General features: G+C 40.0%; 1 protein-coding gene across 2 annotated transcripts; it reads left to right on the top strand.

The window, feature by feature from the left end:
* The first annotated feature begins 48 nt into the window (after positions 1–48).
* LOC5506364 (T-complex protein 1 subunit beta) lies at positions 49–16,057 on the top strand. Of its 2 annotated transcripts, none has more exons than XM_048723161.1 (16): positions 49–137; positions 643–754; positions 820–888; positions 8,140–8,205; positions 8,618–8,729; positions 9,437–9,513; positions 9,826–10,141; positions 10,642–10,742; positions 11,197–11,262; positions 11,477–11,538; positions 11,761–11,956; positions 12,648–12,804; positions 13,051–13,154; positions 13,760–13,859; positions 14,456–14,597; positions 15,443–16,057. In XM_048723161.1, exons 1-16 carry the CDS (start codon positions 64–66, stop codon positions 15,480–15,482), a joined length of 1,794 nt encoding a protein of 597 aa, XP_048579118.1. In that variant the 5' UTR covers positions 49–63; the 3' UTR covers positions 15,483–16,057. The 2 variants fall into 2 exon arrangements, with proteins under 2 accessions (XP_048579118.1, XP_048579119.1); XM_048723162.1 differs by lacking the exon at positions 49–137 and adding an exon at positions 523–554.
* The last annotated feature ends 2,515 nt before the right edge of the window (positions 16,058–18,572 follow it).

Raw genomic sequence — 18,572 nt, 5'->3', positions numbered from 1 at the left:
GTGACCAATGACGTATTGATATATTTTTGTATCGCAGTGTGACGTATATGCAAATGTGAGTCAATGAAGCAAAAGATAAGAGGAAATGGGGAGAGGGGAAGGCATTATCCGCTACATTTTAAACCTTGGATTGTTTGGTTAGTAGACTGTAACAGAAAAGCCATGGTAACTGAATATTTGATACAGCCGGAGAGCCAGTTTACTTATTCTACATTTTGGGCTACTCGATATTTTTCCAAACCTGACGTGTGTTATTCAATTTGTTTTTAGGGGAAACAGTTGTGTCTTAGGTTTGATTTTTCCGCTTTAGTCGGTCCTCCTATCTCATATTGTGTCTGCGATTGGGAAGCGAACAAATAACAAATAAAGTTATATGCTTGAATCGACTTGTACTTTCAAAGCTTTGACAAGAGACACGGATAGAGTCTTGCAATTTAAAAGAAAAATTTAGGGAAGAGGGCTAAAATCAGCAAACCCCCTCGATGCGTAGTCGATGCCCCTGCTTTTTAAGAAATCCTTAATCTTCCCATACTATGAATGTACACAATATTACGGTATAGTGTTAATGCATTTTTTGTACAATTCACTCAATATTTGGAGTTCATATGATAAAAAAGCAGAGCTTTATTTTTATCACCACAGGCATACCAAACCGTTAATAAAACTCGCATCTGGACGGTGTATTTTTTGGATAGGAGACTGGAGGCTACACTGCCAACTCCGACTCGAAGGTAGACATAAAAGACAGAAAATGGTAAGTAAAATTCCACCATGCTAACCCACAGCCTATAGCCCACTCTAATGCTATGTTTGCTGTAGGTTTCCTTGAATCCAGTGCAGATTTTCAACCCAGGAACCGAGGAAGAAAGAGCGGAGACAGCTCGCTTGGTGAGTTGGATAATTTATCGACGAGAAGGTCTCGCATTGTCTCGCTTACGTGCCTCCCAAATCATTAACTGCGTGAATTTACCCGAATTTGCTCATTCGACCCCCCTATGCTTTCATATTCGCTTACATCGTCAATCTTCAGCTTTTAAACTGTGTAATAATTTTGTATGCCAAACAATGAGAAAAATATTTTTTTTTTCTTTGCTGAGTCACGGTAGAAAAGGCGTCTAGAGGCAGATAAATAATCAAGACGGCCATAATATAAACGGGGGCCAGCTTGCGTGACATTAAACTCCCATACTGCTGTTCGGCCGTGGTGCTAGACCTAACAAAGAAGCCATTACATAGACCAAGCAGGTGGTGATGGATATTTGTGGGTAGATATGGGGTTTGTCACGTACTCTTAATCACGGTTTCTTGATCTAAGTCACGGGAACTCGCGTTTAAACTATAAGCGCCATGAGAGCGGTAAAAAGGCAACCGATAAAAAATAAGAATACATCCGTTGCCTGCTCTATTTTGCTTTTGATATGAAAAATTCACGGACAAAGCGGGGAACAGGCGTCTGTAATTACATGGGTCACACGTATGTCTAAAAACTTCGAAAATATCAGAACAAAATGTTCAGCGATATGTTACGATTTTAATACTTCGCAACTCTAGATTTTCGCGTCGACTTACAGAAGCAATATTTTTAAACGGTTTAATATTCAAAGTCTCAAATTTTAGTAATAGTCCGGTCGCTTAGTGTTTCAATCTATACATAGCGGATAAAAGCACCAAACTTGGCATAAAGATAGCCAAGAGGATGCTTATTAATATTAAGACCGGTGCCCACCGATACCACTTGATGATTTTGTGTAATAACGGAATAAAAATTAGAAAAAAAGCGTCCATCACGGGCTCCCTGTGGTGAAATTTAAAAGATCTTAAAAATATATCTGATTGTTTTTTTTTGGTAGGGGAAATATAACAGTATTTGTTAATATTTCAAGATAAAACTGTCGTCGGCATGCATTAAAATGATTAATTTAAGAGAAAACGTTTTCAAAGCTAGACCCAATCCCCCTCACGGTTATCCAAGATGGCGGCTTATATTGGCACTGTATATGCTGGAAGTACCTCATAAAATCGCGTATTTTAGGTAAAAAAAAGCTCGTTCTTTATGTATCAAGGACGTACAATGTCTATACCCTACTAAATATAAAATTTTGTCTTGATTTTTAATTTATTTCTTCTTAATCTGCGATTAATCGCATGCAATTATCGGGTATTTTGACTTTGGCTAAATAAAAAGAGGTAGAGATGGATTTAATAAGGGGGCTTTGTCAGCGTCTGTCAACTAGACACCAAAGACCAATAAGATGCTTTAGATATGCCTCCTTAATCAAAGTTATTAGGTTGTGATTCTTTTCTTGAGAATATTAGAGGATTTGGCAGGGGCGTACGCAGGATTTTAACAAGTTGCAGTCAAAGCATTCAGAAGCTGAAGGAGGGCGTGGTCCCTCAGGGGCGTACGCAGGATTGTAACAAGTTGCAGTCAAAGCATTCAAAAGCTGAACGAGGGCGTGGTCCTCATCCCGCATCTCCATGAAGATTTTATAGCTCCCGCTTTTGGGTTTGAAATTGGCGTCAATGCGTCAGACTTTTGAGAATATTACACGATCCTCTGTCATCCTCGATCTTAAATAGGACTTCATTCGTCGCGTGGCAGTGAACGACATAACAATATGTTTGGAAATCATCTGTAGACTACCATGATTAAGAAAATTATAGTTTTTAACCTCATTATATATATAAAACTACGTACATAGAATGAACGAGTAAACATTTGATTTTGTCCCCGCATTATGCAAATAAGATCGCTGAATTTTTTTTGCAGTCCAGTGACTGCAGGCCTATAGGCTGCGTACGCCCCTGTTTGGATGTTCTGCAGAAGAAACATATGTAGAAACTCTTTGTCGCGCAAATAGCGCAAAATGGCACAGGAATTGTCACAAATTTCCTCAGGGATGGAAAGGGCCGTGGAGCATAAGAAAAGGAAATGTCTCCAGGAAGCGAGAGAGGATGATAAAAAAGTATAGAGCTTCAGGCCCGTAGCCAGGGGGGGTTCGGGGGGTTCGGACGAACCCCCCCCCCCCCCCCCCCCCCCCCCACACACACACACACACACACACACCCGGCTTGAAGGTCCGCTCAGAGCAAACAAAAATATATAACGTTTGGCTGGAGATATACCGTGCACATCAATATGTCTTTAAAATAACTATAAAAATCTTTTTATAATAAACATCTTTAATATTATCACTATATGTTAAATAACACCCTATTAATAACATTTTAAATACAAGATCGATTGCCCAATGTTATAAGGCGAGTTGAGCTGTAGAGGGGTATACCGGAAATTTGGTCCTCTGAAATGGAAATACGAACCACCCCGCTCAAAATCCTGGCTACGGGCCTGGGCTTATAGAATATATTAACAGAATATATAAGTGCAGGCTCTTAAAAATGGTACGTTCCTTTTTCTGATGTCCGAGCTCCACAATGTACATGAGACACGCTTGGGAGATTTTGGGAATGAGAAATCCTTTAACTGTTTCCTACTAAAAGACAGAGTTTTAGAGGCTTTTCCTAAGGTGCGGATCAGTGACCGGCGGACCGTTATTGTAATAAAGGGGAGAAAGTTATTCTGAAACAAACTGAAAGAGACTTTTCAGAATGATGCGCGTACGCTGGCATGTGCCCAGGGTCCGCGGGGATTTATCCTTTCTCAGAGACGTTTTCTTCGAGGTGCCGAAGAAATGACGGTGCTATAAACAAGTGTTCAAAAACTCTAGTGCTGACGATACTAGCGTCAACCTTAAAAGAGGACACGTTAAGACACGTTTACCTGACGTAAGCCAGAATTATTCTATTATTCTAACGATCAGAAGGTTTTGAGCGCCATATCTGTAGACGCCAGCCACCACTGCCGATCTATATTAGTTCGATATCTTTTTTTTTTTTTTTTACAAAATGAAAATATAAATCATGGAACTCTATTAGCTAGGGTTTTCGGCTTCATACGACCGAGTGGTTGGAAGTCAAGGGCGTCCGACGGCTCCCCCGCTTTGGCCCATAACTAGCATGGAGTAGAACGAGGCTCTCGCTTCGGAAACAATTGTGATACTTTGATTTTAAAATAACATAGGGCCGTAACGAAAAGATAAACAAATGATCCGAGTTGTCATGGTATAATTTATTATTTATTGTCATGGTATTTTATAGGGGTATTTTTCGAATTTCCCGACGAGCATCCCTATCACTTTTACCCTGAAGAACCCCCCCCCCCCCCCGACTGACCTGAAAGTTCTGAAACCCTAGCCCTTACCAGCGTGATTGAATCACTACGAGCTGTAAAAGGAGTGTCAGGGTATATTTGATCAGTATACCAACGGAATGCGAATGTGGCTGACTCGTTTTCATGCATCGCATACTTGAGCTATTGTTGGTGTTGATTTTCCGTTTTGGCGGCCGAAAAGCAGAGGGGTGCCGATGGTAGAGAGGAGGGTGGGTGGGTGGGGGGAGATAAAGTGCTCGTGCTACCCGCCCCGGCCCCGCCCCAAGGTAATCGTTTAGTGTCTTTTAGATAAAACTGGGATCTAGGTTCAGTTACGCAGTCCCTTCTTACAATCCCACCAAAACCCTCATCCCAGGCCCGTACCCAGGAGGGGTGCGAACTCCCTGCACCCCCCGCCCCACCCCACCCCACCCCGAAAAAATAAGGTCCACTTTTGCGGATTTCGCGAACCTCCCCCCCCCCCCCCCCCCCCAAGAAAAATCCTGGGTAAGGGCCTGCATCCATGACCTCCCGCTCAATCCCAGTCTCTCCAAACCCTCATCCAAGAACACACCATCAAGTACGAGTTCATAAAATGAACATTTATTATCTTAATACATATTTGATATTTGTTTTAATTTTTAATTTTCTTTTGTGATTTTAAAACGTTACAAGTACCATACTGGCTTGTATAAAGTAAGCGAAGAAATACTCGCTTTGAATTTTACAGTACGATATATGTTATGTAGAAAGATGTGTTAGATTCTAACGTATTGCCACAGACGGCATGGCAATCGGCACAACAACGACACAACAACTTTGACGGCTGTCATCGTCAACAGACACCCGTCCTCCCCTTAAATTCCTGAAAACTGGACCAAAAATAATATGCGACATGGACTAAGAAATCACGTGGAATTTTGAGTGTCAAACACACAGTCCAAAAAAAACACAGAAAGACTGCGGCCGTCATGCCTGAGAGCTATAATAAGATAAATTCTAGTGAAATCTCGTTTGCTAATTCGATTGGTCAAACATCGCACCCTTTAGCCTTCTCTGCCAGGCATCACCCTCAAAGTTTTGAAGAGACACATTTTTGTACTATTTAGAGTGGTGCTTCAGAATATCCCGGATACGGGGAGTCTCTGTTACCAAGCCTCTTGTGATCACATTAGAAACGGCTTGCTGATTCTAAAGGAAAAATGATAATGGTGTTTAGTACTTGTGAAATTTTGTATTCATCATTTTTTTTTCTTTTTAAAAAACATTAAAGCCCATATCATGCTTTCAATCATAAATCATTTATAGATTTGTACCATGGATTCTCCAAGTAATATTGATTAACACATTGAAATGGATGTATTAATGGATCTCTTTTGTAACTATGATAATAAATCACTTTTCAATGTAAACGTTTGGAAGAGAATATGGTTAAAAATATGTTTTGAAAATATGTTTTTAAAAATCTGAAAGCTTAAAATTATAGGAAAAAAAACTTTCAAAAGAATACAAACAAATCAAGTCAATGTCAAAGGATTGTATATTGCCTTCTTAAAACACCTAAAAAGTCATTCTTTGACAAAGAATCCAACACAAGAGCTTTGGGAGAGGGAATTATTTGAAATTCAAATAATATTCATAAAATATTACGTTTTGAATAGTCAATTTGCAATGAAACCTAACATCCTGAAAGGCAATCTGGTGAGCATTGTTGACAAAATTTAAATTTTTACTGCGGTTTAAGGCGGTAAATGACTCAAACTTCAATTGCACGAATTGTGCAACAATATTTTTGGTGTAAAGTACTTAATAAAATCAATCATCGGATGTGAAAGAATTCAAAACGTACTAAAGCTGTAGCAACCAAATACAAATAATTAATGTAACAAAAAAAATATAAATTCAGAGAAAACTTTAGAAAGAAACAATTTGAGAAGAACATTAGTAAAGAAAGGTGATGAGCAAGAAAAAGGTGTAAAACTTGCGAAAATTTTCTCAACGCACAATAGGCTATGAAAAATCTCCCTCATCGGTAGCATATTTTTTCTTGCTGACGGGCCTATTAATTACAGCCGCGCTGGTTAAATTAAAGCTCTATAGCCCTTAATATAATACTTAGAGAACTCATTGAAAGAAAATTTCTGGAAAAATTCATGTGCACCACATTTGTGCTTATTAAATGAATAAAAATCAGTAATATTTGCATGTTAGCAAAAGGGATGTAAATAAAGCCGCCTTGTGCCTGGGTTCTATTAGGTTTTCCTTCTTCTTCAAATGTAGCTTTTTATAGCTATTTATATGTTTCTTGGCTCGGAATTCGAAAGAATAAATAGAAAATGATAGAAATCGTTTTCAAATATGTGCATTTTGATCTTTTTTGTGTCTTGAAAAGGTATGGAAATCTTACCACAGGGTACCCGCAACACCAGATTTCTAAAAAAAATCTGGGAAAATTCATGTGCACCACATTTGTGCTTATTAAATGAATAAAAATCAGTAAGATTTGTATGTTAGCAAAAGGGATGTAAATAAAGCCGCGTGGGGCCTGGGTTCTATTAGGTTTTCCTTCTTCTTCAAATGTAGCTTTTTATAGCTATTTATATGTTTCTTGGCTCGGAATTCGAAGTAATGAATAGAAAATGATAGAAATCGTTTTCAAATATGTGAATTTTGATCTTTTTTGTGTCTTGAAAAGGTATGGAAATCTTACCACAGGGTACCCGCAACACCAGATTTCTAAAAAAAAAAATTGCTCTTTATTTATGGATCCGCAAATGGTACCCGAGGGCACCGGTCTCAATATTGATTACCATCCTGTAGGCTATATTATACCAAGTTTGGTGCTTTTGTCCGCTGTGTATAAGCGACCCGACTTTAAGGGGGCCAGGGGAAAACCCCTTACTCCGCCATCCATCAAAAAAAACATCATCCCTCACAATGGAACGCTTTTTTTTTACTTGTGCTTTATTTGCTTTATTTATTAAATCCGTATGTCCACCCAAAAAATACTTACACCATGGCCCCACCCTTGCCCCATTATCCCACGCCTAGCCTCCCAAAAACACTTCAACTGTATTTTTTGTCATTTTTTTTTCTCCCGGCTTTCGCATTATTAGAAGATTGGATGCTTTATTTGGGAGTCCGCTTCCATTTTTTTGCGGCTTTCAACCCCAGCAATCTTGGCAGTTGAATCAACTCGGACACGGGAGCCAAAAACCTGACAAAATCAAACGTTAAAGCGAATTAAGAGCCATAGCAGGGGTCCTCCCATTATTATATAAAAAGAAAGAAACGACCAGTAGTGTCCCAGGGATGATGGTGTGCAGGCCTTTTTTTTTGGAAAAAATTTCACGTAAAACTTCAGTAGAATCTTTTGTTTTTATTCATATTAGCCATTTTCCTCCAGAAACCCTCGTTTTTCAGTGTCAGAGTCCAGTGCCCTAAAAACAGTATCCCATACCCCAAAATGCACTCCCACTGTACAACTCTAACCCCACCTTTAATAAAATTAAGTACGCCTACCCCATATGAAGAAAACCTTGTCGTTTTGGGGGTCTGGTACCGAGGAATCTTAGTTTCTTATCCGATACTTTTTCCATTGACTAAAGATGGTCACAGTCACTATTTTTCCTTTCTGATTACAAGTCATAAAGTTTACGAAGCACCTGCGGTGCTGCAACCTTAAAAATTACAAGAATCAGGCAGTTTTTCCCAAATAAGGAATATATCATTCGTCCTTATATGGAAGTGACCGAGTTTGGCAAAAACGACAATTTCTGGCTAAATTTTCTTGATATGCAAAAAACAATATCCCACGGCCCAACTCTAACCCCACCTTTGATAGAATTATGACCGCCTACCCGCTTCACTTTTATTAAAATTCTGTGTCCCTCCTGTACCACAGACAATTAAAGCCGTGGCCTTTGTAGTCTTCATTTGTAGGTGCCATCGCTATAGGAGACCTCGTCAAAAGTACCCTTGGTCCTAAAGGAATGGTAAGAAAAATTATCATTTACATATATCAGAGAAAAAGACGAGAAAAAGCTGGGATTTCAAATCGAAATTTTAAACAAGTAGTAGAAGTAGAAGGGTATGAGGGGAATTATCCAGCTTCGAATTATTTTACAGTCCGATACCCAATCCGAAATAGTGGACTTTTCCGCTTTTCCGGGGGGGGGGGGGGGGGAGGGAGGGGGTAGGTTTGAAGGCAAGGCGTTGAGTTTTCTGATAAAATTCTGACCTTCCCTAAAAGAACAAAAAATGGTATTCTTTTTATGCCTTGCAGTATCTCCACGAAACGTTTATTATCTGACATCCCAGAGTACTAAGGATGCATAAATTACCATAAATTTCATGCGCATACACCAGCGACCCTTATAGCTTTATTTTTATGTAACTTCTTATTAGGATAAAATATTGCAATCGTTTGGTCAAAATGGCGACATCCAGGTTACAAATGACGGCGCCACCATTCTGAAGGCAATTGGAATTGATAACCCTGCCGCCAAGATCCTAGTAGGTAAGCCAGACGGGCGGGCGACCGAACTAGTAAAACAAGTGGGTGACGCGCCTGAGTGAGATAAGGGACGGACCATTAGAGAAGTGAAGGGGTGGGGATTGGGTTGGGGGGGGTGCGGGGGTGAGTAAGGAACTAAAAAAAACATACGCGCTGAAAAGCGCGAAAAAGAAATGCATGCAGCCCAAACCAGACATCAAAAAATTCATGCAACGATAAAAAAAATCATGCACGTGTTGGAAGCTAAGGCGAGCGAGTATAGTACGTGAGGTGAGTCACGTGATTGTATGAGGCGAGTCAGTTAGGCGAGCGAGAGAGGTGTGTGGGTGGAATGATGGTGCTATCATTATCATTTCAATAATAGGAGTTAATGATTATCATGCCCCAATTATGCAGGCCCGTAGCTAGGATTTTGAGCGGTGGGGGGGAAGGGGGGGTTGTTTACCCATTTGTTGCACCATTTTCTCTTAAGTAGCTCGTCCTAGCTCGACGTGATACTTAATTTTTCTTTATTAGTGCGGACCTTCTGGTTAAGTTGAAGGGAAGGGGGTCTTCCGAAAGCCTATCCCCCTACCCCCACCCACCCCCCTGGCTACGGGCCTTGTGCGAGTGAATGTGGAGAGGAAGTAAAGAAATGTGTGAAGCGAACGAAAATGTTCCGATAATGTCCTATTTTGTTGTCTTTGATGTATTGCTTTTCTTCGTCGCAGAGCTGTCCAAGGTGCAAGACGATGAAGTGGGCGATGGGACCACAAGTGTCACCGTTCTTGCCTCGGAGTTGCTTAAGGTATGTTAAAATACAGGCTTCCCTATCCACTTGACCTATGAAGCCCCGATGGCGAGATTCCTCCGGGAAATTCCGAAATACTTTCACGAATAAAATCCCACTGTTAGTCAATCTCAACAAATGTGCAGTCCTTTGATAGAAGTTGTACACGAGCACAAGCAAGTTAGGGGGTGCACAGGCCGCCATTTAAACAAAATATCTATTTTGCGGGAGAATATCTACACCTGTGAACCCCATCCTCCCAAAAAACTTGCCATGTGCCCTTACTTATTTAGCACCAATAAATTTCTAATCCCAATACTTTCAAACCAGGAAGCAGAAAAACTTGTTTCCTGTAAGATACACCCACAGACCATTGTTGCTGGGTGGAGAAAATCAGTAAAAGCTGCAGAGAAAGCCTTGGAAGCTGCCGCCGTGGACCACAGTAGCGACCCAGAGAAGTTCCGTGACGACCTGATGAACATTGCTCGCACAACGCTCAGCTCCAAGATCCTAGTGCAGCACAGAGATCACTTTGCCAAGCTGGCCGTGGACGCAGTACTCCGCCTCAAGGGAAGTGGTGACCTGAACGCCATTCAGATTATCAAGAAGTTGGGTGGAGGGATGGTCGACTCCTTTCTTGATGAAGGTGACCGGTGCCCTGGAAGTATGCCTAGAAGCTGCTCTTAGTGTCATGAACGTCTTCCACACAAGCTTTTGACACTAAGATCGGCTGCTAAGCAGACTATACATTGGGTGGCTCGCGCTGTTTCATACTAGAAAAATATCCTAGTATGAAGAATCTTAATAAAGGTTCAGATGTCATGATATGATTACACAGCCGTAGTAGGCCACGTAAGATTGGGGGAGGGGGGCACAATACAGAAATATTAAGAAGATATTGGGGGCACAGCCACGCCCGTACTGGTCATTTCCAGTGCCCCACCCCCTGTTACGGCCATGGATAAAGAAATTTTCAAACGAACGGGACGAGAGATCAGACGAAGAAAAGGAGAAATGATGGGGAGAGAGAATTTAAGAGTGAATCAGGATTGAAAGGGAGAATTTAAGAGTGTTTCAGGATGGGGAGGGAGAAAGAGTGAAAAGTGAATATGCAGAAATATGAAATCATTTCTTCTTGTGTCAAAGGATTTTTATTGGACAAGAAGATCGGTGTCAACCAGCCCAAGAAGATCGAGAATGCAAAAATACTGATTGCAAACACACCCATGGATGCTGATAAAGTCAAGGTAATACTCTTGTCCTAATTGCTCGAATAATCGCCGCGGCGTTTCTTGAATTTGTCATGTCCCAGGGAGGGCACTTGTTCGCAGGGGTCAAGCGGTTATACAGGAGCGGCTGCTTCCGTCGTTCTATCTCAAGATAAATAGTTGGGTTAAAAGAGGGCAGGGCAGGGTAGGCGGATGCTTTTAAAATAAAGATAATATACTTATGCTACCGCTATACCAGCAACAGTCCGGTCACAAGAGGCAATTATTGGACTGAATGAATAGTGTGACATGAGTATTTTATGTTTTGGAAGCCAGGGCGAAAGCGACCGTAGCAGGCCTGCACACCATTTTCTTCTGGGCCTGAAATACACCATCATCCCTGGGACACTACTGGTCGTTTCTTTCTTTTTATATAATAATGGGAGGACCCCTGCTATGGCTCTTAATTCGCTTTAACGTTTGATTTTGTCAGGTTTTTGGCTCCCGTGTCCGAGTTGATTCAACTGCCAAGATTGCTGAACTAGAAAAAGCTGAAAAGGTAAGAACACGAGAGATCTAGCATGATTTATGTCATTAAGGGAAAAAAGGTATATAGTAAAACATCCTTCTGGGAAATACGACAATGTCTTGGCATTACTTAACATTCTGAAAGAAAATATTTGTTGCCAAAGATATTCTGCGTATGAGTATTGTAAAGTTCAAATACTAATTGCGGGATATCATCAAGGTTTTCTTTTCCGTTTTCTTTAAAGCAAAAGATGAAAGACAAAGTGGAGATGATCATTAAACACGGCATCAACTGCTTTGTCAACAGGTACATCCTTACCCAGCTAATCTATAACTACCCTTATCTCTATTGTAAATTCAGGCAGTCTTAATTTAAGCTTATCCCCATTTTACATTCCAGTCAGCTAATCTATAATTACCTTTTTCCCAATTGTATATCCCAGGCAACTGGTCTATAAATACCCTTATCCCTATTGTATATCCCAGATAGCTGATCTTTAACTACCCTTATCCCTAATGTATATCCCAGACAGCTGATCTATAACTACCCTGAGCAGTTGTTTGCTGACGCTGGAGTGATGGCCATAGAGCATGCTGACTTTGAGGGCGTAGAGAGACTTGCCCTTGTCACGGGGGGTGAAATAGTCTCCACTTTTAGCCGCCCTGATCTCGTCAAGCTTGGGACGTGTAAGAAGATTGAAGAAGTCATGATTGGGGAAGATAAGGTATGGATATGTAAGAGGATTGTAGAGGTAAGGGTCGTGCAAGAAGAAGAAGTCATCATTGGGGAAGATAAGGTAAGGGTCGTGCAAGAAGAAGAAGTCATCATTGGGGAAGATAAGGTAAGGGTCGTGCAAGAAGAAGAAGTCATCATTGGGGAAGATAAGATAAAGGTCTTGCAAGAAGAAGAAGTCATCACTGGGGAAGATAAGGTAAGGGTCGTGCAAGAAGAAGAAGTCATCATTGGGGAAGATAAGGTAAGGGTCGTGCAAGAAGAAGAAGTCATCATTGGGGAAGATAAGGTAAGGGTCGTGCAAGAAGAAGAAGTCATCATTGGGGAAGATAAGGTAGGGTTCATGCAAGAAAAAGAGGTCATGGTTGGGAAAGATGACGTAGGGCACGTGTATTAAAAAATAAGTTTTTCAGCGGGAGCCAAAACAGTGCTCAACTTGATGGTTTCATACAATTATGCTTGAATAAGACAATGTGTATTCGTCGCTGTAGTACACACCAGGTCTGTTTCGTAGACCAACAATGTTGATCCACTCTCAGTTAAACTTAAAGCAGATCAACAGTGTTGGCCCACGAGAGAGACCTATAAAAACTAAAGCAACTACGAATGTTTATTGTCGCTATGTACCCTAAGCCCTTTCATGGCCTGAATACCCTATTACCACCAACAACATTTTTTTTCAGCTTATCCATTTCTCTGGGTGTGCTCTGAATGAAGCGTGTACGGTCGTCATCCGCGGCGCAACTCAGCAGATCCTGGACGAGGCGGAGAGGTCGCTCCATGACGCGCTGTGCGTGCTCACCCAGACAGTCAAGGAGACAAGGACGGTCAATGGTGGAGGTACGTCGGTTGTGGTTATTGCTGTTATTTGCTACTGCTAAGAGAAGTGGTTTAAGGATACCTCACCCATCCGTCTGGTCGCTGGCTGTTTGTTCGGGATTTCTGTGGTTTAACGTAAGGCGAGAGAGACTGGGGAGGGTTTCTACGACGTCATAACCCCTTGAATCCGCATGAACACAGGAAACATAATCAGAATTCCCAGGAACGCCTTAGACTTAACATTAATCACTGTCCTTGTATTTCTAGGCGCATCTGAAATGCTGATGGCACACGCCGTCTCCCAGCTTGCCGCCAAGACGCCAGGGAAGGAGTCCGCGGCTATGGACGCATTCGCTAATGCTCTCAGACAGGTAATAACAGTAATAACATAAATCAGAGGGCAAGCTTGCAGGCGCGTACCCAGGATTGGCTGAGGGGAGGGAGGGGGGGCAGGAGGGGGAGGGGCTTCGCAGTCATAGCCTATGCAAAAAAGCATATGACTTGAAGATTGGGGAAGGTGGTGCGCACCCCCCTGTGTGCTCGTGATTTTTGTTTGCTCTGCGTGTTTTCATCCGGGTTCTCCCTTTTCCATCCTCCACAAAGGCAAACAACTTCGATCTTAACTGTTTTCCATGGTTAGACATGAGTTGTTTGGCGGCTGCCTAAGCAGCCTTCAATGCATTAGACTCGACCAAGTTGTATCTGCGCTTTCGTAATACTGTATTCCAGCTGCAAAAAGCATCTCTCTTTTGAATTCTGATTAAAATTTAATGTAATTTTGTTTAATTTATCTCTTATCAGATTAATTCGATTCAAATTAATTGAAATTTGATTGAAATCTGATATGATTTAGTTTATTTTAGTTTAAGTAGATAATTTCTCTTTACCAATATGCATAATTGATGAAAATGTTAGAAAGAAATTGAGTCTCTAGACTGTTTTCATTTTTTGATCCTGTCTTTATTGGTGTCTACAGCTGCCAACCATCATCGCTGATAATGCTGGTTATGACAGCGCTGACTTGGTCGCCAAACTCCGTGCAGCACATACACAAGGGAAAAACACATATGGACTGAGTGAGTAGGGAACACATGGAACACAATACATACACAAGGGAAGAACACATACGGACTGAGTGAGTAGGGAACACAAGGAACACAATACACACAGAGAAGAACACAAACGGTATGAGTGAATAGGGAACACAAGTAACGCAACACATACAAGAGAATAACACACATACAGACTGAGTGAGTGAGTAGGGAACACAAGAAACACAATACACACAAGAAAAGAATGCATACGGACTGATTGAGTAGGGAACACAAGTAACGCAACGCATACAAGAGATAACACATACATACAGACTGAGTGAGTGAGTAGGGAACACAAGGAACACAATACACACCCAAGGAAAGAACACATACAGACTGAGTGAGTAGGGAACACATAGAACACAATAGATACACAAGGGAAGAACACATGCGTACTGAGTGAATAGAGAGCACAGTACACACACAAGGGAGGAACACATATGGACTGTGTGAGTAGGGTACACATGGAACACAATACACACAGAGAAGAACACAAACAGACTGAGTGAATAGAGAGCACAATACACACACAAGGGAAGAACCGCTGACCGCTGACCTCAAGTGTTTTCATGTCCTAGACATGGTTAATGGCACTGTCGGTGACATGCGTGATCTCGGCATCACTGAGTCGTACCAGGTCAAGCGCCAGGTGCTGCTCTCTGCCGCTGAGGCCGCTGAGATGATCGTACGAGTCGACAATATTGTCAAAGCTGCACCCAGGTAAGATGGTTGATACATTGCCACAGAAAGCCCATTGGTCGCTGCGCCAAGTTAAGTTTAGCCTACGCGTAGCCGCTGACTCGCGAAAATATCCTCTGGTAACGTCTACGCAACGGTGGCGATAATCGTGTTCCGTGTAGTCTGCTTGCTGGCGTTTACCCGTTTTTTTTTTCTTTTTTTTTTGCTATGTTTTCTCGCCATCTTGTTGTTGTTGTTGTTGTTGTTTTTTTTTTTTTTTTTTTTTTTTTTTGCTATGTTTTCTCGGTGTTTTCGCTATGCGCCGAGTCGTGGCCGCCATCTTGTTTTGTTCTGGAAGCGCGAAAGCTGGAACGAGCGTTTTGTCACTTGCGCCAAGCTAGCGCAGCCAAAAATAAGATGGCGACCACGACTTAACGCAGAGCAAAAAAAGCACCGGGTAAACACCTGCAAGCTGGCTATGTTCCGTGACGCCATTGTAATAAGTTTGAATTTGTGCACACCATTCAAATGGCTACACGTAGGCTAAGGTAAGTTGGATTGCCTCTGTTGATACATTACCACAGGAAGCCAACGAAAATGGTTTGCCTGTGCGGACTACATTACCACAGGAAGCCCATTGGTTGCTACATCAAGTTAAGATGGTTTGAGCCGGTGCTGGGGTCTAAGCTTGTGTTTAATGATGGCGGCCATCAAACTTTGATTAAAAGGTGCGATAAACACGAATTCCTGCAAGTTTACTATGAATTCTTGCCTTACATTCAATCAATTAAACGGTTAAATTGGCCGAGCAAGGATGAAAAATGACGGTTTCCAAAACTAAAGTAAATATTTATCTAATTATTGATTTTTTTTGTGTGTTTTTTTAGAATGCGCCGTCCGAGCACTCCAGATATTGAGCGCTTCTGAGAAACAGAGATTGGCAAGTGACATAGTAAAATATCCTCTTTGTCACATCATCTAAGGACAGAACAACGGATAGAAAGTTCTATTTATTTACGGTCGTTTACATCCCTAAATTTTTCGTTTATTTTACATTTGATATTTTGATAGATACATATTTATTATGTGCAGTAAAAAAAATCTTTAACTTCTAACAAATAAGATAAAATAATATAGACTTGTAAGATAAAAAGTGCTAAAAGCATGAAATGCCAAATAATAGTAAATACTTAAAGTAACCAAATATTTAATTTTTTGGAGAAAATGATATATACATATAGTTAACCTAGAGGTGAAAGTAGTTTAAGGTAACTTTTGTTTTTTGGAAACTGTGTAACAGCATCACATAGTGTTTTTGGAATTTATATTAACTTTATAAGATTCCTTAGTGTGTGAACAGAAATACATTACCTGTCCCAGACATGCTTATAATTTTTATCAATGCTGATGCTGTTTGGATGGGGCTTATCGATTTGAATGTGTGATCTATTTTTCATGTTACAAATCCAGCAAAACGTTGAAATAAACTTACTACACTTTAACTAGTGCTATCAGGGTCTTGCTGTTTATGTTTATTTAAATAAGTAATGCATGGTAATATAAGCAATTTTATATGATAATCGTGAATGCAAATGTATTTTTCTAGTTATCTTCTTGTGTGCATAAGAAATATACAGGATACTGAACAAAGTACGAAAACATCCACGATGCTGAGATTACTTAAGGTTACGGAACAGTTTCGTGTGGACAGAAATACCGAAAATACGATTTTTACATTAACTGAATCCCTACATTAAATACTACCAAAAGTAAAAAAATGAACTACTGAATATTTCTCTAACAAAAAAAAAATATCTGAAAAGATTGTTAAGTCTTTTCTCTCTTTTGTAAAAAAAAATGTAAATGTAAAATGTAAGAGAAAAATATCAAATCCGGCATATAATTTGCGTCATGTAGAAGCTATCAGATTTCACCAAGATTGGTGCACCACAGACGAAGAACAAGAATAATACAATAGAACAATGAGGTAATCAAGCCAATCCTGTTAGGCCTTACGAATCCCTGAAAGATTCACAGGAGGCTTGGTTGCTAATCAGGAGGCTTTTTTTATATAGAGGCCTGGTTACATCATTTTACCAGCTCTTCTGGGCTGTTCTTTAAAGGGGGGAGGATTGGAAGGAGAATTATTTTCACAGCATCACTCGAGCATAATGGTGCGACAAGAGCATAATTTTGAGCATAATATATATTTTGGGGGTGACGCTCAAATTAAATATCATGGTAAGTTTACGAGCATAATGTATCTGACCCTTATCACTCACTCGTCCGTAAGATTCTGAGGGGATTCAGAGACGAAAGCAGCCGGAGTCATCCTACCAGTGTCCATGGTAGCGTAAATGGTGGCAATAGCCAGTGCTGAAAAACGCAAGACTAGTTCCAGTACCGCGCGGTTAAACCAGCCTTTTTGTTTTGAAATGGCGGCGTTTTATCGGCGAACTGTTACATTTTGGTGAATGCTAAGAAAACTAGACCAAACCTAAGGCTATAATTTTCTTTATGACTCCCTCATTATCAAACAAATCTGTCATCTCTTGTACAGTATGGTTTTAATGCTGTACAGTTAGTCAAAACAACGACTGAAGTCAGCCTTTCGTACCTTTACTCGAACGAGTCAACACTGAGATTTTTTTTTGTTTTCGCCAGATCACGCGCATGCCCATACGTTATTCAGCACTGACGTGGCAATATAAGATTTTTTTCTCATTGGACTGACATGTAGCCTGCGTAGCGACTGCGGCCGCGCGCTCTCTTTTTCTTTTCTCGCTCCCTCCACCCCATTCCCTCTACCTTGAGCCGCTACGCAGGCTATCGGCATGGCCCAAAAACGCGGTTTGGAGATCTGATAATTCTTTGAAGATCTGCCCACGCAAAGTTTCTCACAGGCATTTACATGTCCTTCAGTTTCGGACAGTTCTGTGCTTGATAGCACATTGCACTGTCATTAGAGTGGTATACAAGAAAAAGTATGGTATCAAATATTGGTAACCCATAAAACCCCAATATTTAACAGACAGGGGGTGCTGCAAGATTGTCACGTGGTGTGTGATGTCATCAATGACGTCACTAGAAGCAAAACCAGTCAAAACGTGATTAAATACAAAATATTTTGAACAACGATGTTGCCATAGCAACATTCATACATTCACATTTGGGGTGTAGATGTGATTTGGGTAATACTTTTTTGCGCTCTTTTTTGTATTATAACATTCAACATAATTATTACATAAATACCTAAAAATACATATGTAAACTAAAATAACAAGAAATATAAAAGATATACCACAGTCCGACTACAATTTTTTCTAATTACATTTATAATACTATACATTTACACTTTTATTCTTTTTACTTCGTTTCTTTTATCCATGCTTATATTTCTTTTTTTATTCTTTTTTTTCTAAATCTATTTTTGTGACTCTTTTTTCCCTTTTTTGTTTCTTTTTTCTTCTTCTTTTCTTTTCTACATGTTTTGTTTAAATTCTTTTTCTTTTATTTATTCTTTTCCTTTTTTGTTATCTTTTCATTTTGTAATCTTTCTATTTCGTTATCTTTTCATTTTGTTATCTTTCCATTTCGTTATCTTTTCATTTTGTTATCTTTCCATTTCGTTATCTTTTCATTTTGTTATCTTTTCTTTTTGTTATCTTTCCATTTCGTTATCTTTTCATTTTGTTATCTTTCCATTTCGTTATCTTTTCATTTTGTTATCTTTTCATTTTGTTATCTTTTCATTTTGTTATCTTTTCATTTTGTTATCTTTTCATTTTTTTATCTTTTCTTTTCGTTATCTTTTCATTTTGTTATCTTTTCTTTTTGTTATCTTTCCATTACGTTATCTTTTCATTTTGTTATCTTTTCATTTTGTTATCTTTCCATTTCGTTATCTTTTCTTTTTGTTATCTTTCCATTTCGTTATCTTTTCTTTTTGTTATCTTTCCATTTCGTTATCTTTTCATTTTGTTATCTTTTCATTTCGTTATCTTTCCATTTCGTTAA

This window comes from Nematostella vectensis, chromosome 15 (assembly GCF_932526225.1).
Source record: "Nematostella vectensis chromosome 15, jaNemVect1.1, whole genome shotgun sequence".
NCBI lineage: Eukaryota > Metazoa > Cnidaria > Anthozoa > Actiniaria > Edwardsiidae > Nematostella > Nematostella vectensis.
Note: the sequence above shows the minus strand (reverse complement) of the source record. Positions and strands in the feature narration are given on the sequence as shown.

What these genes read in the sequence shown, in the direction of transcription:
- LOC5506364 (XM_048723161.1), top strand. Translation starts at nt 64, where the DNA reads ATGAAGCAAAAGATAAGAGGAAATGGGGAGAGGGGAAGGCATTATCCG. An exon ending in GAGCGGAGACAGCTCGCTTG is followed by an intron (nt 889 to 8,139) that starts GTGAGTTGGATA and finishes TGGCCTTTGTAG; the next exon opens with TCTTCATTTGTAGGTGCCAT. An exon ending in TCGCTAATGCTCTCAGACAG is followed by an intron (nt 13,155 to 13,759) that starts GTAATAACAGTA and finishes TGGTGTCTACAG; the next exon opens with CTGCCAACCATCATCGCTGA.